The sequence below is a fragment of the Macrobrachium nipponense genome, chromosome 15, assembly GCF_015104395.2.
Source record: "Macrobrachium nipponense isolate FS-2020 chromosome 15, ASM1510439v2, whole genome shotgun sequence".
NCBI lineage: Eukaryota > Metazoa > Arthropoda > Malacostraca > Decapoda > Palaemonidae > Macrobrachium > Macrobrachium nipponense.
In genome coordinates, this window is record NC_087208.1 from 74,345,564 (window position 1) to 74,367,058 (window position 21,495).

A 21,495-nucleotide genomic window follows, 5' to 3' on the forward strand; every position below is an offset into this window, starting at 1 on the left:
AAGACTGGGATTGCATTAATACCAGGATTCAAGCGTTTAAAAGCGCTTTTACCATGTTTGTGGTGGACGGAGAGACTCCCATTCCGTTCACCACAAAGGTGACGGAGTTAACAATGCAGGCCACTATGAGAGACGAGCCGATGCCACAGCTCCAGGAAACGGAGCCCACGTCACTCCTCCTTCCTGGTATGGAAGATCTTTGGGCAGATCTCCCGGCCACCTTTTCGGTCGGGAAATTAAAGCCAGACTGCGCTATCATACAGTTCAGCAAACGGCTTCCCAGACTTCCAGACAGTCTCATTCAAGCCGAATTTGACGCTCGTACAAGGCTATCCAAATCACTCAATACTCTGGTCATGACAGAGGTTTCGGCCGTTACTTATGGTAACGAACCTCTGTTCAAGTTAATAGCCAAATCACATTTACACACTGTTCAATGTGATTTGTACGATTTCATTGTGGCAAGGCGTAACTGCAGGAAACATGTTCTGCAGGAAGCCACTCTGTCACGAACCGAATAAGTTGCTGGTGGCTTCGATCTGGGGTGCCGACCTTTTCCCAGAATCAGTCGTCAATTCGGTTCAGTATGAGGCGACAAGACTCAACCAGAGTCTTAAGGTCCGCTGGGGCCTCTCCAGTAAGAGGAAACCGGAGTCGACTTCTTCATCCAAGAAAGTCAAGAAGCCTAGGAAATTCCAGCCTTTCCAGGCTCCCCAGCAACAGCAGGTAGTTCAGGCAGTGCCGGTTTCCCAAGTGCCACAGCCTTCTACATCGAAGACACAGCCTCAGCAACAATTTCTGCTGCTGACTTCTCAAGGTCAAGCTTCCACCTCCTTTGCTGTCTCTCCGGCCTTCAACCCAGTGTTTGAAGGCCAGTCATTCCAACCTTTCAACAGGTTCGGAAGAGGCAGCAGGGCTAGAGGTGCCTTTCGCCAGAGAGGCGGCGGAAGAGCATCCAGCCGAGGGAAGCACTTACGGGGAGGGCGCGGGTCTCGACCTGCCCCGAGCCAGTGAGAACCCTCAGGTAGGAGGGAGACTGTTCCTCTTTCGTCACAGATGGAGGTTCAGCAGCTGGGCACAGAGCATTGTGTCCAAAGGCCTAGGATGGAGCTGGACCAAAGGTCCTCCTTCAACCAAGATCTTCTATCAACAACCGTCAACGGAATTGGTAGAGTATGCCCAAGAACTCCTTCAGAAAGGGGTAGTGTCAAAAGTCAGGCATTTAAAGTTTCAAGGTCGCTTGTTCAGCGTGCCAAAGAAAGGCTCAACCAAACGAAGAATAATTCTAGACTTGTCCCGTCTAAACTTATTCATTCGTTGCGACAAGTTCAAAATGCTGACTATCTCGCAGGTGCGGACCTTACTTCCCCGTGGGGCCGTCACCACCTCTATCGATCTTACAGACGCATACTATCATGTCCCAGTGGCAAGACACTTCCGCCCGTACCTAGGTTTCAGGCTAGGGAACCAGGCATTCTCCTTCAAGGTAATGCCCTTCGGGCTAAATGTAGCCCCCAGAGTCTTTACGAAATTAGCGGAGACAGTAGTTCAACAACTCAGGTCTCGGGGAATAAACAAGCATCGAAGAATGCCACAAAGCAACGGTCAAGGTAATCCAGTTTCTGGAACACTCAGGGTTCCAGATAAACAAGACCAAGTCCCGGTTGACACCAGACTCTCGCTTTCAGTGGCTGGGCATTCAGTGGGACTTAAACTCGCACACTCTATCAATTCCATCGTCAAAGAGAAGAGAAATAGCCAAAGCAACCAGACAATTTCTCAAGTACAAACAGATATCTCGAAGGAGCCAGGAAAGGATCTTGGGCTCTCTTCAATTCGCCTCAGTAACAGACGTTCTGCTGAAGGCAAAACTCAAGGACCATAAACCGCGTCTGAGCTCCAAGGGCAAACAGCAAGTCCCGGGACAAGTTGTCCGCTATCCCGGCGATACTACACAAGCGCCTCCGCCCTTGGGCGGAGGTCAAGAATTTATCAAAGTCAATCCCTCTTCAATTCTCTCCGCCGGCATTAGTTATCCACACGGATGCTTCACTAAGCGGCTGGGGAGGGTACTCTCAGTACAAAAAGGTACAAGGGACTTGGTCCCTTCCATTCCGCCGGCTCCATATCATTGTACTGGAGGCTATGGCAGTATTCCTCACCCTGAAAAGACTTCAACCAGCCAAGGGATCTCACATCAAGCTGGTGTTGGACAGCGCAGTAGTAGTACACTGCATCAACAGGGGAGGCTCCAAGTCAAGCCATGTGAACCACTCCTGCTGGAATTGGGTCTCCGGCTTCAACGGATTCCCAATCCCAAGCTATCCCAACTAGTGCAAATGAAGACTGTGTTCGCTTCCTCAGGAATTCTCAAAACCCTAACTTTATGGACTTCGTGAAGTTCGCAGCCAAAATGGATGCTGATATCGATCCTCAAAACATCCTATTCCTAGAATCGGATAAATGAGAATCGACCCTTCGTCAATATGGACTCAGCTGTTAAAAACAAAATAGCCATTTTTTCTGAGGGGTGGGGGACCCGAATCTCCAACTATGACTACCAACCTGGCTATTTCCTTCTTTGGATCATTATTTGAAAAAGGTTTAGCAGCTAGTAATATTACTACTACTAAATCAGCACTAAAGAAGATCTTCCAGTTTGGTTTTAAAATAGATCTAACAGACTCCTATTTTTCATCTATCCCTAGAGCCTGTGCTAGGCTCAGACCATCAGAGGGGCCTAATTCTGTGTCATGGTTCTTAAATGATGTTCTCAAACTGGCCTCAGACACTGATAACAACTCACGTGATTTCTTGCCCCTCCTGAGGAAAACATTATTTCTTCTAAGTCTGGCCTCAGGAGCCAGAGTATCTGAACTGTCGGCTCTATCTAGAGACTCAGGTCATATAGAATTTCTCCCTTCAGGAGAAGTCTTACTTTCTCCAGATCGTCAATTTTTAGCTAAAAATGAGGATCCATTAATGAGATGGGCCCCTTGGAAGGTCCTCCCTCTTCCTCAGGACCCTTCTTTATGTCCAGTTACTGCCTTAAGAGCATATCTTACCAGGGCAGCCATGAGATCCTCTGGCCCTTTGTTCATGAGGGAAAAGGGTGGCACCATTTCCTTAAAAGGGATTAGGCAGCAGATTTTATATTTTATTAAACAAGCCAACCCAGACTCATTCCCCAAGGTTCACGATATTAGGGCAGTAGCTACCTCGATCAACTACTTTCAGCATATGAATTTTGATGATCTGAAAGAGTATACAGGCTGGAAATCTCCGAGAGTGTTCAAACGTCACTACCTTAAGTCCTTAGAAGCTCTTAATTCCCAGCAGTGGCAGCGGGAAACACAGTTTCTCCTGACACTGCTTAAGTAGTATTAGTAATTAGATCTAGATCTCCTTTCTACCTGCCTCACTGATGTCCTTCCTGCGGTCCTGCCACCATGTAGCCTTTTCTATGCCTTAGGTGCCATAGGTGCACATAATTGTGATGTTTTCCTTATTTTTATGCAAGGATTACTCACGCATATCTTTGAATTTGTGATATTGTATTTAATTTTAAGATTAATGTAAGTTATCATAATTAATCTTAAGTATGTATTATAATCATTTATAGTTTATAAGTCCTTCTGGATTATAGTACTTAATTTTTAAATGTTTTTTATTTTATCCTTACACATCTTATATCCATATTCAAGCTTGTGGCCATTTCTCTGGTACTATTTCACGAAGCAACACGGGCTGAGCCCAGAAAAGGGATTTTGACGAAGGAAAAATCTATTTCTGGGCAAGGGCCCGTGTCGCCCAGTGAAATCCCACCCTGCTTTTGTTTCCCACCCTTGGGCCCAAGCTTGACAGGCTAACTCCAAGGATGACCGGTAGAGGCATTAGTGATGGCGTCGGGGGCGCTAGTAGTAGTCGTAGCTGGGAGCTAGCCTTGCATCGGCCCTCTCAGGTAGGGGGATTTCGAAGAAGGATGGATCTAAATGGTAAGAGACCCGTGATAGTGGTTTCACTTGCCCCAGAAACCATACCGACACCTTTTATATAAGGTGAGCGAGTCAGAATATTCTGACATTTCCATTTAGCTTTTTTCTCTGGTATGTTAGCAATAATTTACCTTAGAAATGTGTGCTAAAGGGACATTTCACTGGGCGACACGGGCCCTTGCCCAGAAATAGATTTTTCCTTCGTCAAAATCCCTTAAGTAAATACAATATGAACTTACCATTATTATATATATTATTAAAGTAGTTTTGTTTTGTTTTGTTTGTATGGTGTTTTTACGTTGCATGGAACCAGTGGTTATTCAGCAAGGGGACCAACGGCTTTTTACGTGACTTCCGAACCACGTCGAGAGTGAACTTCTATCACCAGAAATACACTAACTCCTCAACAGAATGCCGGAGAATTGAACTCGCAACCACCAATGTGGCAAGCCAAGACCATACCGATCACGCCATTGAGGCGCTTTAAAGTAGTTTAGCTTACCAAAATATATTTTTTTTCTTTATCGCTCAAGCCCTCAAATTTTCATTCACAGCAACAAATTTCCCTCCATGCCGCTATATCATAATTGCGACATTAATGGTCTTTTATTTGATTGTCCCATAGTTTGGGTTTCATTTTAGCTAATGAAATTAGCAATCCAATGTCAATATCTTAATCCACTCTTTAACAATGAGGGTCAGTAGCATACTAGTGCTCGGTTACCGTACGTAGAGCAGGAAAATAAATACCGCATGATGTGAAGAGGTGTACTGGACATATAAGTCAACTGTCACTGCCGACAGTGCAGCGCCTGACCAGTCCAGTGGGGTTTTGCACATGCAATGCAGTGCTGTAGTGGTGAAATAACACCACCATGTTGTTGTGAAAAGCATCATTAGATTTATGTCAAGTGTACAGCACTGCTTGCGGCAACAGTTTCAAACCGCATGGTATGAAAGAGGCCTTTGGGGTTATGGAGGAGTTATGGGAGTTTCATTTGGCAACGTCCTTGAGAGAGAGAGAGAGAGAGAGAGAGAGAGTGAATGGATAGTTAGCGACTGAACTGGCTGTTGGTGAGTTCTGGGTTGTCTGATGGTGCAGTTGGAATTAGTTGTTAGTTCTGTGTTTCAGTCAGTCTTTAGTCTTGAGTCTTGTGATAGTCAGCAGCGTCGGCAGCAGTCTATTGAAGGCATTGAGAGTCAGTCACGTTTTTTTGTTTTATTGATTTGTTGCTTAGTTGTTGTTAAGTTGATATTGTTTGCTTTGGAGTTGTTGTGCCTGTGCTGTTGGATTTGTTTGTGCTTGTGAGTTCCTGTTGGGTTATGTGTGAGTTGTTGTGGTTGAGGGTTGTTGTTGTTGGAGGCTGTTGTGGTTTCTTGGTGTGGTTGTGAGTTGTTGAGGGTTGTTGTTGGTGATCTGTTGTGATTCCTTGGTGTTGTTAGTGGATGTGTATGTGTTGCCTTTTTGTGGTGGCGTTTTTTTGGGTGGGTTGGTGATTGTGCAGTGGTCTTTTGTTGTGGTTGTATTCCTTGTTTGTTGTTGTGCTGTTGAGTTGTGGGGTTCTGGTCCTTGGTTGTTGTGTTGTTGGGTTGTGGTTCTTAGTTGTTGTTGGTATCTCCGTGACCTCAACCAGTGGACAGCACAGCATAGCCCTGAGTATCTGCAGTTGGGTGAGTACATGTGTTTCTTTCTTTCTTTCTAGTGTAGGTGGGTCAATTGTCCTGCGTGTCTTCTGTAGTGTAAAGAGGAAAGTGTGACTGAAGGTGAGTTTGGTAGCTGAATTGATTAGGTTTATGTGGAGGGGGGGGGGGGGATTTGTCCGTTTGTTTTGTTTGTTTGTAAGGTGTTTTTACGTTGCATGGGACCAGTGGTTATTCAGCAATGGGACCAACGGCTTTACGTGACTTCCGAACCACGTCGAGAGTGAACTATCACCAGAAATACACATCTCTCACACCTCAATGGAATGCCCGAGAATCGAACTCGTGGCCACCGAGGTGACAGGCCAAGATCATACCGATCATGCCACTGAGGGGCTTGTGATCCCGCCACAGGGTCATCAGTCTGTTCAGATCAGACCCAGCACTGAGGGCATGGTTTAACATAAAAATTTTCCCTAATTCAACCACATCAGGTACTATAGTTCTACAGGTGGTGCAACATGCCATCCAAAATCCATCCTCCTTCAAAGTTACAAGAGCAGTGATTTCCGTAATTTAACACCATGCAAAGGTCATCAATGAAATAAGAAGGGAAGGGAAAATATATAGAACAAGTAGTAAAAGAGTTATAGATCCCAATGTTTACTTGAGTAGGCATAAAAGAGCATACACCCCCTGCAGTGGATCCCTCAGCCCCAACCTCATCAAAGGATCTGGATCAGAGGGATCAATATGAAGGCCCTAGTGAACCCCTATGGGTTTGGCACCAGGCACATGAAACAAATTAACTTTCTTGAATACTGGCAAATAGGGATATAGAAACAAGCATCCTGAAGACTAATTGAGGTCTTAAAAGTCTTCCTCTCTGACAAAATGCAAGAGTGAATGAGCTGTCTCCATCATGAATGGTATCTGTCTGATGTTGCTGCTCAGTACCGATAAGTCTATGACAGGCCTCCATCCTCATCACTTTCTCCACTATAAAGCGACCAGTATAGAAGCCTGGAGACCTTCTCCAAATGATCCTGATTCCACACTTCAGCACCATATTCTTGATCCCTGTCCACAAGGTATGGTCACTCTCATCAGGAGCCTGCTTTTTTCTTGCTCCTACCTCCTCTTGCAGACTGACTCGGGTAGGAGAGGTGTGAGCTCTTTAACCTCTTCATTACCGAAAGTTTGTTTGGAGGTAGGTGGGTACCACCATTGAAGTCTACTATACCGCACCGGGTGCATAAAGGTGGTACGCATAGTACCACCAAAACTCCTCTTTTCAGATAGGGACTTCCAATCATTCTGTAATTTCGGTTTGAAGAGTTTGGAGCAAAATAAACAGTATGACACGATGCTAGACGTATGATGAACCCCAAAAAATAGTATTATTACTGCTTATAGTAGTGTGTAGGTGACAGATGAACTGCGTCTCAACAAAAAATCACAAAACCAGACAAGCGTAAACATGTAATAACTTCTACCCAAGTAAAAAACCAGTTGTATCATCATTTACTGTATTTATTTATTTATTCACTTATTACATTTTACAAATAAAAGATATGAACACCAGATAAATGAAGGTAGAAATAAAGCCTTATAGTAACTTTATATATAAAAAACCAAACCAGAGAAAAAGCAAAAAAGCGATTTTTTCTGAGGACAAGAAACTTGAAAAATTAGTTCAGATACCCCTAATGCCCCTAAAGTTGTTTTCTGTGATGAAACTAATCTTAGAAAACGTAGAAAATGACATCGCCCAATTTTTGAAAGATATACTATAAAATTTGCGATTTCCATATTTATTGGCGGGGCTTTCGCTTTAGTTTTTGCTCTCTTTTTTTGTTATTACGTGCTTATTTACTGTTCTATTTTGATAATACTTTATGTGCATGTTCCAGGTGCAATATACCAACATTCTGTAAGACCGAATTTCTATTCAAGACCGTAGTTTTCTCATCGACCACCAGTGTCCCTTGTACAAGGGACACTGAGTTTCACATTTTTATTCATAAAATCATTTATTTTCCCTGTAGGATGATAAAACTAACAGAGAATATGCGTTATTATAGTGCTAATAATACCTGATAATTTCATTAGCCTGTCTTGATTAGTGTATTTTTGGCAAATATTTTTACGATGGGCACCCCTCCAAACTCGAGTCACTACTGAGAGATTCAGTTCGGCAGCGAACACAATGTTTACATTCTGCTCACCCACCCGGTAAAGAAGGGGTTAAAGAGGTAGATTGGACTGGGGTCGTGTCTCTTCATCTGTGGGACCTACCATTGCGTGGGTATTAGGGTAGTTCTTGGTCTGATCTGGGGTTCTCACTGTCACCAGTCTACTCTCTTGTCTGGACTTGAAGGTGGCTGCTCAAGAGCGACAAAGTGTAATGTATGTTTGTAAATGGCAACATTCTCTCATCAAGGGAGTGAGGTGTGGGGCAATTGCGACATCCGTCTGCTGATACACATATGCGATTTACACTAAGATTCCTAGACTCAAATGTTACAATGCAATATAAAAGCAAAGAAAATACATACAGTGTAACTCTGTCCATGGTGTGCCCAAATAATTTAACTGGATTTACTTTACAGGTTTATTTCCCTTGCGATTCCCAGTTTAGCACAGCCAAGGCTGGTTGCTAGTCTGCTGGACAAAGAGATTGTATCTGCAATTACAGAGATCTGCAGCCAGGTCACCACTTTTACAAATATTGACTTGCAACAAAGATACTCTCTTACCTGACTTACGGTATGGAGGAGTCATGGAGTTCCATTTGACAACGTCTGTGTGTGAGAGAGAGAGAGAGACGAGACGAAGAGAGGAGAGATAGAGAGAGAGGAAGAGGAGGGGAGGGGGAAGGAGCGAGAGAGAGAGAGAGAAGAGAGAGAGAGAGAGAGAGAGAGAGAGAGAGAGAGAGAGAGAGTTGAGTTGTGGGGTTGTGGTCTTTGGGTGTTGTGTTGTTGGGTTGTGGTTGTGTTCCTGTTTTGTTGTTGTGTTGTTGATTTGTGGGATTGTGGTCCTTGGGTGTTGTGTGTTGTTGTGTTGTTTTGTTGTGGGTTGTGGTCTTTATTGTGGTTGGTATCTCTGTGACCTTGACCGGCAGACAGCACAGCATAGCCCGGAGTATCTGGAGTGGCTGGTAAGTACATGTGTTTTGAGTTTGTTTTAGTTTTTGTGTAGGTATAGGCCAATTGTCCTGCGTGAATTTTGTAGTGTAAAGAGGAGAGTGTGGTTGAGTGTGAGTTTGGCAGCTGGATTGGTAAGTTTATGTGGGGGGGGGGGGGGGGATTCTGCAGCTTGTGTTTAGAACTTGTGATCCCGCCACAACGGTTGCATCCAAAATATGGTCAATATTTGTAAAAAACAAAGGAAATGATGTCTGACAGTTAGCTTAATTGCAGATGTTAAGAGAACCTCAATGTTCACATTAAATGACTATAATTAAATCAAATCAAAAGAATAACATAAGGGAGTTATAGGCACAGGCTCCGTGGCACTTTTTCACGTTAAATGATAATGCAACGATGCCACTGACTAAAATAATGCTCTAAGAAATACGTATCCTAAAAGAAAATATGAGACAGACATAAAATAAACTCTTGTGAATTATATCTTCAGGAATTTTCAATCATTGAAGCTGGATGAAAAGAAGGGCACCATGGATGCAGGGGTGACACAGCTTAACACATACACATTTCTGGATTCCTGAGATAACTATCTTGAATGTATACTCTTGGAGAGTTACAACTGACTTGGATTCAGTACGGGTAATGCAACAGCTAGGCTACTGGTCATATGGGATGGAGAGCCTGTGATAAATGGATGAGACTGGTTCACAGCTGCTTGACCAATCTCAACCATGGTTGGTTACCGACTGACCTCTCTCCCTGACCTGACTGTCACTAGTTTTAGCCTCTTCCCAGGTCATTTCGAATTCTTTGACGTCTGTTGGACCTAAGAAACCGAGCAAATCTCACCCAATCGGCAGGAAATGGGCACAATAGAGGGTCTTTGAAAGAGAGAGAGACAGAGAGAGAGAGAGAGAGAGAGAATTCCTTGGGCTTAGCTGTGGATGGTGCTTTGTCTACTTACTGTCTGGGTGGTCCAAACACTCTCCAAAGCTCTGTGCTTGTTGAGCAATACAATGCTTTTAAAACCAGAGGGTCGTATTAAAAGTATTTGCGAAATAAATACTTGTAGCAACATTTAGGTTGGTTCAAAACATTAATTTCAAGCATACTTTTATTATTTTGTAAAAATGTCCATCATCATCTTTATGAATGTACTAGTATACACAGCATAAGTTGTGGCTTCCACAAGTATGAGAGCTCATGAAAAAGATATATATGGTAGCTAACAGTCACCTTTATAAAGTAGAATCTGACCTTTTCAGTAATCTGTACAATTCATTAACTTTAATATATGTAAGTCATAAACACTTCAAGAATTTGGAAATACTATACATACAATAATTACATTATAGGGCGACTAACTACTTTGGTGTAAAAATAAAATCTTTGCAAATTATGGGTTGCTTGTATGTATGAGTACAATTGTCAAGAGTTATGATGTCATGACGTTATACAGTAGTATTTGCTATTTATATTAGTTTTATAGTATTTGGAAATATCCAAATGTGACCATTAAACTGCCAAAGCAATACCAAAGTTTCAACAAAATAGAAGGCATACTAGAAAATAACTTTTATTACAGTATTTGCCCAAAAAATTTAAAGGGACTCAACAGGGCTGTGCATGGCGCAAATCTAGGAGCAATATGCTTTCCCTTTCTCTTTCTGAGAGCAACTGAAGTCTCATTTACTGAGTAGCTCCTGTATGTATGCTTACAATCGGTACCACAACAACCATAGCTCTCAACCAAACTGATTCCATACTGTGATCACTTACTTTTATGGGGTAAAATGACTATGTTATGGTTGAGTAAATAGGGACAGTTTTTGCTACAGTAAAGGCTGGTTGCACCTTACACCCTCGGTGCTGACAAACAGCCCACAAACTGATCTACAGTGTTTTCTGTATGTTGTGATGGATTCTTGAATGCTTTAGGAAGAATTTTAGCAGCTTTTTAAATTTAGATTTTTTATACCAAAAAGTAGCTAGTCACCCCTTAATTAAAAAAAAAAGGGATTTTGACGTAGGAAAAATCAATTTCTGGGGGAAGACCTGTGTCGCCCGATGAAAAATCCCTGTAATTTCTTATTAAATAACAATAAATATAAATCTAAAATGTACACATGTACACAATCCTTTACCCGAATTCTAATAACTGAAAAGCTATAAAAACCTAGCAAATTTTATTGTGAGGATAACATCAGTTCATACAGTTGGTGGTTTGGCATAATAACAGATGACCTGCGTTATTTGGGCGTAAGCTTCTACTCAAATTATTTTTCTTATGAAATCCTGTGGTAGTATGACAAAATTGGGTGTGTACTAATTAAATATCTACATAATTTTTTTATTAGCTTAGGCAATTTTGAAACTATTTTTTGGGATTTAATTAATATTTTTCATTTTTATGTTCTTGTGGGTGAGGGATTGTTTAACTAATGTTTGGTTTCCTTTTTTATTGGAGTTTGGTAGATGGGGATGAGTGAGCATTTTGCCCCTTAACTTAGATGCCCACCTCTCTTGGATACAGTGATGGAATCAAGTTACAAAGAACACTGTCTAGAAAGGGAGAGGACTTGGTACAGTACTTGAGGAAAGATGACAAGTGTGTAAACCGGTTCAACAGTGAAGTTGTTTATCGAATTTGATTTAAAGTACAGGAGTAAGGACCGTAGGTTCTCAATTAATCTTTGCTGGACAATCCTAAGTGGACGTGACAAACCTATCTTCCAAACATTGGAAGAATTTTCATTCTATGTGGGGGAAAGTGAAGGATTAAGACCAATATCAGACTGAGATTCTTAGATGGTCATTGCAATATTAAAGTTAAGGAAATTAGATAGTCGTTGCAATATTTAAGTTAAGGAAATAAGTTTAGATTCTTAAGTGGTTAGGGTAATATTTAGGTAATATTAAGCAATTTTAAGTTATGCTACGTTAGGTACATACAGAGATAGGAGGATAGGTCTGATGAGCTAGGGATAAAGTTGAGTAAGTTGCATACTGTAATATTAAGGTAATAAATTAGGTTAAGGAAAATTAGATTTTCATTTGAGAACCTTGAAATTTATTCCCACTATCCCACTTCATTTGTGTAAAGAAGGACCCCCACATTTTTTTGGCGCCCAACATGAGACCTTTTGATAGTTAAGTTAGAGTGGGGTACACAATTGGAGATGATGGTAGAGGGAGCAGGTTTGGAAGGTAAAGGGGAGAAAGATTTTAAAAAAAGATGTTAGACAGGCTGATGTGCATGGTGATTAATATACAAGACCAGTTGGGTAAAGCCCAGGAAAGGGAAAGTAGATTAGCTGCAAGAATGGAGGCAAAGGACAAGAAAATGTGTGAGATGGCAAAGAAAGTGGCTGTAATGGCTAAAACTAAGCCAAGTGTTAGGAAGGGAGTTGAGGATGCTGAGGCAAAAGATGCAAAGGAGAAAACCCCTAAGAAAGGGGAAGTTGTTAAGTAAGAGTAAGGGGGGATGCCAATGATAAAGACAGGTATGAGTGAGGCATATGAAAGTGATAAGGACAGTAGCAAGAAAAAATGAGGAAAGAAGAAAACACAAAATGGGAGAGGAGCGAGGAAAGAGGAATCGGGTTTCTGGATTTTGAGGGATAGTTTGGACTTGGAAGTTGAGGATGATAGGAGGAGTGAAAGAAGAAGAAGTAGTAGTAGTAGTAGTAGTAGTAGTAGTAGTAGTAGTAGTAGTAGTAGTAGTAGTAGTAGTAGTAGTAGTAGAAGACAGGGAAGAGACATACACGAGTTTTCTGACATTTAAGAGAAGTATTGTAGACAAAAGTACACAGAGAATGATACCGTGTGGATGAAGCAGCTGGGAGAGTTCTCGGATGGGCAGTTGAAGATGTGCTATAAAAGTATGTGTAAGGGTGAATCAGGGTATGAGTCAGTAAAAGCAAGTGATTGGGCAGGTAAAAAGAACGAAAGGGAGTGTGGTCTAAAAGAAGGATGATGGATTTGAGGAGGTGAAAATGAAGGCTGGGGCTAGATTCATTGGCCAGAAGGAAATATAGAGAGAAAGGAATTGAAGAAAACAAACATCTCATGAGAAAGTTCTTAGTCACCATCCCTGAGAAAATTAAGGTAATCCTCAATGAAAAGCAGAAAGATTGGAAGTGGTAGTTGGAAAAGAGCTTAAGTTGGGAGGATGCTTTAGAGATCTGAGAATATATGAGGACGAACCAAAGGTGATACATGTTGCATCTCAAGTGGTGAATGGAAGGAGGTTGTGGCAAGTGAGGGACTGAGTGTGATGGAAGCCTTGTTGGAGGCGTGTAGGAGAGACTGGGAGGAAAGAGGAAGAAAGAATGTGCAAGTGAATGTGGGGAATAATGGAAAAAGGAGCTGGAGCAGAAGCCAAGAGAGGTTTAGGAGTGGAAGTGTGAGTAGAGCAAATGGGAATGTGTGGGAAAGACAGACAGGAGTGAGCAGTAATACTAAAGTGTGTTTCAGGTGTAAAAGAACTGTGAATGTATAGGCGGACTGTAGATGAGCCAATGGCGAGTGTTAAGGCTGTGGGAAGAGAGGGCATATAATGGTGCATTGCCTGCAAGGGAAAGTGTTTTGGCTGTGGAAAGATATTTAAGAACCCAATGAGAAAGTGTGAAGGATGTGGAATGGAGAGTCACGTGAAAGAAGTCTGCCGTAGCAAACCACAACTCCAGGGAAGCTAATTGCTGAGGGGGTTTACCATGGTGAGCTCTCTGGTATAGAAGGGATAGTTGTGTTGCATGTGAGAAAAGGGTTTGTAAGTGGGAATATCTGTTTTGGGAAACAAGTAGATCATTGTTTGTGTGTTAAGAGTAGAATGTGGTGGAGTGTTATTGAAAGCACTGAATGATAATGGTTGTAGTGGAAACGTGGTTTTCAGAGATGCACATGAGAAAATAAAAGAAAATGTAGGCCAGAGTCAGGAATGTGCTGGATATGTAACAGGGATTGGAGAATTGGAAGTGAAGTTTTGTTGAGTCAGTTGCAGTTGCAGGAATACGGCTGGAGGAGAATGATTTTTACATTGTGGACAGAGTGAATGAGAAGTACAATACGTTGCTGGGATATGTAATTTTGAAGAAAAACAGGGTAAAGGTTTACCCAGAACAAGACATGATAGAAATAAGAATGGAGAAAGAAATGAGTGTGAAGTTGTAATGTAGAGGAGGATGGACAAGCAAGTTTGAAGTTGGTTTCTGGAGTAGAAGTGTATGTGATGGAGGACATCCAATTGCCAAGAGATTTGGGGAGTGTGTGGAGTGTGAAAGTAGGGTGGAGAACCAATGTTGGAGTCAATGCAGAGTCTGGGTGAAATTTTCATGTTGGATGGTAGCCCTGTGTGTTGTGAGGTGTTTGATGGAATTGTGGATGTAAAAGATCCAAAGGTGTGTGTACAGGTGTGATATGTGAAAAAGAAAAGATGGAGAGGCATACATCTTGGTGATTGACTGGGAAGCTTAAGAAGAGTAGTCACTTTGAGTAATGGTGAGCATGTTAAAGGGTATGATGTGATGGCTGAAGGAGGCAAGTCAGAAGAGTGGAATAAAGAAAAGCTTAGGAAAAGGTGAGATTGAACAAGAAGTTGAGTGAAAGAGAGAAAAAGTAGATGTACAAGTTGTTGTGGGAAAGAAAGGGTGTCTTGAATTAAGGTGATGAGGACTTTGGGACAGCTAGGTTGTCAGAATTCCGTATTCGACTGACTGATGATACACCGATTTATCAGACCCCTGACATTTTCCAGCTCAGGTAACAAGAGAGATTAGAGAGCAGTGTAAAGAGTAGAAAGGATAAGAGTGACTGAACCCGTAAGAGCGCTTGGAATAAGTCCAATTGTGCCAGTAAGGAAGCCTGATGGGAGACTCCAAATGTGTATTGATTATCGAAGAGTAAATGAAGTGACAGTGAAAGATTTCCTATGTGTGTGTGTGGTGTCTGACTCTGTGTACAAAAGTATGCATGGGATGAAAGTGTTCAGTAAGATGGATCTGGTAAGAGGATATTATCAGATGTCAGTGGCAGAAGATTGTAGACCTATAATTGCTTCCTTGACTACTAAAAAACAGTATCAGTTCTGCAATCTTAGTTTTGGGCTGGTGTTTCTTGATAACATTTTGGTAGTGAGCATGACTGTGGAAGAGCACAAGAGATTGGTGCAAGGGGTGTTGAATAAGTTAGAGGAGGTGGGAGTTGAAAGTCAAACTAAGTAAGTGTGAGTGGTTCATATATGAGGTGGAGTTTTTGGGTCATAAGTGAGTCTGGTGTTTGAAAAGTTTGTAGAAAAAGTGAGAAATTTTCCCTGACCTAGGACTGTGACAGAGTTGCCAGGATTTTTGGGGTTGATTGAGTTTGGAAGAAACTTTGTGGAAAATTGCTAGGATATTGCAAAGCCGTTGTCAGAATGGACAGGCTGTACAAAGAGTACAGTTGTGAGGTGGGATGAGAGGATGATGAAAGAATTTGAGAAATTGAAAGAGAAAATGGTGAAGGATGCAGAGTTGGCTTACCCTGACTATAATGTAAATGCCAGTAAGTTAAAAGTGTGTACGGATGCGAGTGGAGTGTCGATGGGGGGATGTTTGATACAGAAACAAGTGGTGAATGCAAATGAAAGAGATTGAGAGCTGGCATATGTATGTAAGTCATTTTGTTCAGTAAAGCGAAAGTACTCGACTGTTGAGAGAGAATTGGCTGCATTGCGATTCTTGTGAAATCTTTACGACCGTTTCTCTATGGAGTGAGGTTTGTGGCACGTACAGACCACCAAACTCTAGTGTACCTGCAGAGAATGAAAGGAGTGGATGCTAGGGTTGCATGAACAGTAGAGGATTTGAGTGCTTTTGATTTTGTTGTGGAGTACATCCCAGGTAAGATGAAAGTTGTTGCAGACATGATGTCTAGACTACCTGGGGAAGGAAAGGAAGAGAACATAAGAGACATAAGACCAGAGTATTTGACAAGAGAATTGGTAGTAGCATGTGACAGTAGAGGAGCTGGTGACTCAATGTTTGAAGGTGTGTGGTATGAATTGAATGATTTAGTAGATGAAGGTTTGAAGGTGCTGGTGCCTTGAAGTGTGAATGAACTGAGGGCTGAGGTAATTGAGGAAGTTTGCAAAAGGCCTGGATGTTTGGGAATGCCAAACGTGGAGCAGTATTGGAAGAGTTCGAGAGCTATGATGTGTTCTGGAGTAACCCCATTTCAGGAGGTTTTGTTGGCATAAGGTAAGAAGTTTAAGTTGATCGTGTCATAACACGGGGGTGAGAAACCTATAGTGTATCAACATGAGGGAGTAAAAGAGAGTGGGCGTTAGTTGCATTTGCAGTTTTGAAGTGGGGTACACTATAACTGGGTTGTAGACAAAGAGAGCTATAAGTGGAAGTATGAAAAAGAGGAAAATGTTGAAGATAGAAGATCGGAGCTGTTGGAAGTGGAAGACAGTGGTAAGGATGTAAGTGAAGGATGTTTGGTTGGCAGAAGGGATAAGTGTCAGTGCACATACCAGAGGGGAAATGCAATGATTGTGGGAGTTGATGTCAGTGGAGGACAGTACTTTACTGTTGTCTGGTTGACACAGAATCACAAATATCATTGGTAAACGCACTTGTGATTAGAGATGTGGAGAGATTGAATTGGAACATTAAAAGGAGAGCAGTGAATGTAGAGTAGGAAGTCAGCTGGATAGGAAGAAGTGAGGTTGGAGGTAAAGTTGGGAGAGATTCAGGTGGAAGCATGTTTTGTGGTACTGGGAAATGTTGTTCCCTGTTTGGGATGGATTTTTCTAGGATGATTGGTGGTGGATGTTGGGAAAGGATTCCTGTTGAAAGATGAGATTGTAATAAGAATTCAAAGTGAGGCAGTAAGCATGGCCAGGTTTGTGGGAGTGATTAGTAAAAGTTTGAGTGAGGAGGAGGACATAGTGGAGTTGGACTAGAATGAGAATGAATGCTGACATAAGGACATTGAGAAGATGCAGTAGAATTGTTTTGTGGTGAGTGAGCTGGGGAGGTGTATTAGTGAGGGAGTACCTGGGAGAAGATGGGTTTGTTGTTGAGTAAATGGATAAGGTTTGCTGAGATATTTGTGTTGTGTGAAGGCATAGTGTATTTTTCAAGAGAGAAGATGGGAGAGTTGATGCATGGTCCAGTGTTCTCGATGAGCGGAGCAGTGGGGATGTGCATGTTAGTCCATGAGAAATATGGACACATGGGGAAATTTAAGTTCACTGAGTGTATGAAAGTGGTCTGTTTCTCCCATATTTGAGGAAAATTTGTACGGATGTGGCAGTTACGTGCGAAGAATGTCAGAAGGGAAAGTATTAGAGTGTGTATGCTAGCCTACCTGTTTTGAAGTTGAGTATGAAAGTACCATTTGAAGTTAGTGGGAAATGATTGATGGTCTTGTTACCTGCATGTGAGGAAGCCACTAAGAATGTTGAGTGATAATGGGTAGGAGTTTGTTGGTAGATCTTTCGAGCGAATGTTGAAGACTGGGGTATCGAGCATGTATGTAGTAACAACTCCATATATGCCGAGTGGGAATGGGTTGGCGGAACGAACCATAAGGACTGAGCGAGATGTTACAACTGTTCACTGAGATAAAAAATGAATGGGACTTGTTGTTAGGCAGAGTGGTAGTAATATATAATGAGTCAGTATAAAATAAAAGCATTGGCATACCACCAAGTGAGTATGTATTGAATAACGAGAGGTATGTGAGAGTGAGGTTGGATTTGAATGAAGACAAGCAGGATGTGTGGAGACAGGCAAATAAAAGGTTTGAGAGTTTCCAAGTAAGTGATAAAGTGTTGAGGGAAGTGGTTGAGAAGGGAAGATTGATAGTGAGTAAGATGCATGAGAAGTAAGAAGGTCATTATGTACTGTAAACAGTTAGGTCCAATGGATTGAGTTATGCTAAAAGGCAAAAGAATGAAGAAGGAAATATAATGGGTAATAGAGCACATCATAATCAGTTGAGAAGAGAAGATGGAAAGAACCACCAAAATACATAATAGAGCATCCCATTAGGAAGTTATTTAGGGGGGCAAAGGAAAAGGAAAGTGAAAGAAAAGTGATGTGAAGAAATAGAAGAAGACATAAATTGGGGAGATAAACAATTAGTGTTAGTGGAACATGAGAGAAAACCTAAAAAGAGAAGTAGGAAGAGTAAGAGTATGTTTACAGAGTTGTTTTCTGAGAGTACATGAGATGGATTATTTGATTTTGAGGGGTTTGAGAAGCCAGTAGGCGTGAGAAGTGCAAATACCCTTGCGATGTTGTTTGGCAGTAGTGAGAATGAGGGTGTAATTGACTTTGAAGAATATGAGTGGGATTGGAAGGAGTGAACTTAGTGAGTACAAGGAATGTGTACGAGGATACACAAGAGTTGGGTGAATTGGAAGCAATGCCAAGTTGTGAAGAAGACGTTATGCATAGTGTGCGCATATTCCCTTTGACTGAAAGTGCGGAAAGAGTGAATGTGAGTGAGAAAGAGTTAGTACTGGAGAGTGAAAGTGGAGACATTTTTTATTAGCTTGAGGTGAAGCATGGCAGAAATAAATGAGAGTATATGGAAGAGATGATAGCAGCTATGTCAGGAGTTGAAGTTGAAGCTGAAGTAAGTCTCCAAGGTTTAAGTGAACTTGGTGTGAGTAGTTTGGAACCAAGGCTACGTAAGTCTAGTGTGATTAAGATAGAAGTTAGTGAAGAAGAGGTAGTGAATGAGAGACCATGGACCCGAAGTCAAGGTCCAATTCCAGAGTAAGGTGGGGTAATTAGAAAGGGAGTTTAGAGAGAGAGAGAAAAAAAAAACAAAGGAAATGAGATTTCCTTTACAGGCAGTCCTGGTTACAGAATTTATTTTTGAAAAACTAAGTTTTGAGAAAAAAAAAAAAAATTATGCATATTCTGCAATAACTATCAAACTGTTACAGTTATAGGACTGAATTTTGCACTGAAACTATTTTGTCACATAAGAAATATGCCAAGACATTTTCAATATAATCAAATGAGCAGAACTGTGCTATCTCTTGATTTATATATTACCTACAATTTGCATTTATGGGGAGCACCGACATCATAAGGCCCCACTCTATAAAGTAATGAATTTATATCTAATGACTGAAGGTTTATTTCCTTCTAACTTTTACCACTAATCCTACAAGTATTACTGAATAAAAACAGGTCTTATTTCAGTCTTTGAGATTGAAGCATTTCAGGAAACAGCAAAAGAGCAACATTGCTGGATTTATTTTGCAGTAATACATTTGAGGACGGTTCGGGAACAAGATTTGCAAGTGGTGACGCATCACTACGACAGACTGTGTGAGATTTTTCATACCACTTTAGTTTAGAGTTGATAAATTCTTGTTTCCATGAAGAAATAATTATTTCAAGCAAATTATTGAGTAACTTTTGCCATCACCAGTCAAATAATTACAATCATGGCAATGTTCAAACTTTGTGATCAAAATATCTTTATAAAGATATTTTGATCACAAATTGTGTGTATGGCACTAAGTTTGAATGTTGCCATGATCGCAATTATTTCACTGGTGATGGCAAAAATTACTCAATAATTTGCTTGAAATAATTATTTCTTCATGAAAACAAGAATTTACCAATTCTAAATTAAAGTGGTATGAAAAATCCCACACAGTCTGTCACCACTTGCAAATCCTGTTCCCAAACCATCCTCAAATGTATTACTGCAAACTGATGATAACTTTAGTAACAATAGAGAACAACCATCTCCAGGATCAATATGATGAAATGTATTTTACAGTCTACCTTATAGTTAAAATTCACAAGTTGAATTATTGATGATCTCAATTATCTCACATTCATTTAACAATACATATATTATTAACATAAATAATAAACTATAATGAATAAAAAAGGAATAAAATGTTTTTGCTGCAATAGTGATGTCTGATTATGCTCCTGACCCCACAGTTCCACAATCCACAAAATTCTCAAAACCAAAACACATCTGGCCCCGAGGATTTCGGATACAGGATTGTATACCACTACTGCATACTATAAAAATCATTTCTAAAAACCTTATTTCTCTTACAACCTTTTAAGATGTATAAAGGTACTAACAGCAAAAAAATATAAAAATTAGCATTAGAGTATAGAGTATCTAATTAACCCTTTGAGATTCTGATGATAAATATAGTTTTCATCCATTTTATAAACTGATTCTGATTACTTTAGTCATAATCTCATTGGAAGATTTTTTTCATAAATTTGCCATAAATTGTATGAATGAGTTTTGTGATATATGTGACTCAAATAATAATGAATTTCATATCAATGTAAAGCCAATATATCACACTTCTACACTGTGTTAAACAGAAATTGGATATCTCTATGATTTATCATGAATATGTCTTTAGTAAAGCAACAGACATCTAATCGGGGCTAACTTTTACTCCGGATAATGATGTATTTTGGATTTTTGACATTTTTAATTGTATATCCTAATAAAGGTCAACACTTGGCTTTAAAATGAAACCTTAATCAATGTGCCAGGTAATATCATTTTACAGAGCAATTAAAAAATATTATAGCGAAGCTTTTTTGCTAAGTTAGTGAAGGGTGAGTGTTCTGGTGCAGACAGATTCTGAACCATCCCCAAATTCTCAAAGGGTTAACATCTTTTGATGATATCTAAAGAGTACCTTACAAATAGCATTACAGTTCCACTGTAATAAAAAAATTATATTCTCACTTCTGTATAATAAAATCACAATAAAATCACAGATATCAATCTCCCTATCTTGAAAGGAACCCACACTACATCACATCTGACTCACAGATATGTGTTAATTAGTTAAGAGGATGTGGTGGTGCAAGTTTAAAATCACGGAAATAGGGAAAATGGTAAATTATGAAAAAAAATATAAATTGTAAATAAACATAATGAGTGGCCTCACCTATGATGAACCATATGAAGTACTATAGAAACCATAAAAGCAATTTACCAAGGCCAACAAGGGTCAGGGCAATATCGTAGCCAACTACTGAACTCGCCACTTTTGGCTGACATCAAAGTGGTGTAGATGGTTTCCTGAAATCAAAGATATTTAGTTAATAAACAATTATGCAGTATTTACCCAGCAATATAATAAATTTTAAAAGTTTGTGAGGCCTTTAAAACTAACTTTTGTGTGGAATTTGCTGAAACTGTCATTAGATGTTTCACAAAAGTTGTACAATGGATCCACTGATGGGGGACTTTATTGAGTCATAATATGGCTTATTACATCCTGTGGCTGCTTCTCTTTTTTTGTATAATTAATTCTAATTTAATATTCAATGATACTGTACATTCTATAACTTAGTTTTGTGAAATTATTTAATTTACTATTATGTATGCACTGTAAATAGTGTATTAAGCATGTATTTTTAATGTGCAATATGTTAACTCTGTTGAGAATGTTTGTGTACGATGTTGCGCTTTGCCCTCTTCATTTGTTTGTGAGATTTGTTTATGTTATCTTGTGAGCAGGAAGGGGAAGCAAATCAAAATGATGTAGGCACTTGTCAGGTTGGATCTAGTAAGATTTTTATGTCTGCCTTTGATTTATCCTGCCACACTGGTCTACACAATCAACAATTCATGGCAGAGCGTGGTTGTGGCAGGAAAGAAGAGGATAACGAGTACTAGTTTAGAAGGAAAGACGTCACAAACAT

At 40.5% G+C, this 21,495-nt stretch overlaps 1 protein-coding gene across 3 annotated transcripts in view; it reads right to left on the bottom strand.

The window, feature by feature from the left end:
• The window catches only part of LOC135195058 (acid ceramidase-like), a 338,079-nt gene that overhangs the window by 16,218 nt on the left and 300,366 nt on the right, over positions 1–21,495 (bottom strand). The window contains exons 9-10 of one of the 3 annotated variants that reach the window (XM_064221411.1): positions 20,736–20,869; positions 9,886–15,702 (exon numbers count right to left, since the gene is read on the bottom strand). In XM_064221411.1, the coding sequence (XP_064077481.1) occupies positions 20,780–20,869 (90 nt within the window). In that variant the 3' untranslated portion in view covers positions 9,886–15,702; positions 20,736–20,779. Of the gene's footprint in view, positions 1–9,885; positions 15,703–16,760; positions 20,870–21,495 lie in introns of those variants that run through there. The other 2 variants (XM_064221412.1, XM_064221413.1) reach the window with 2 other exon arrangements.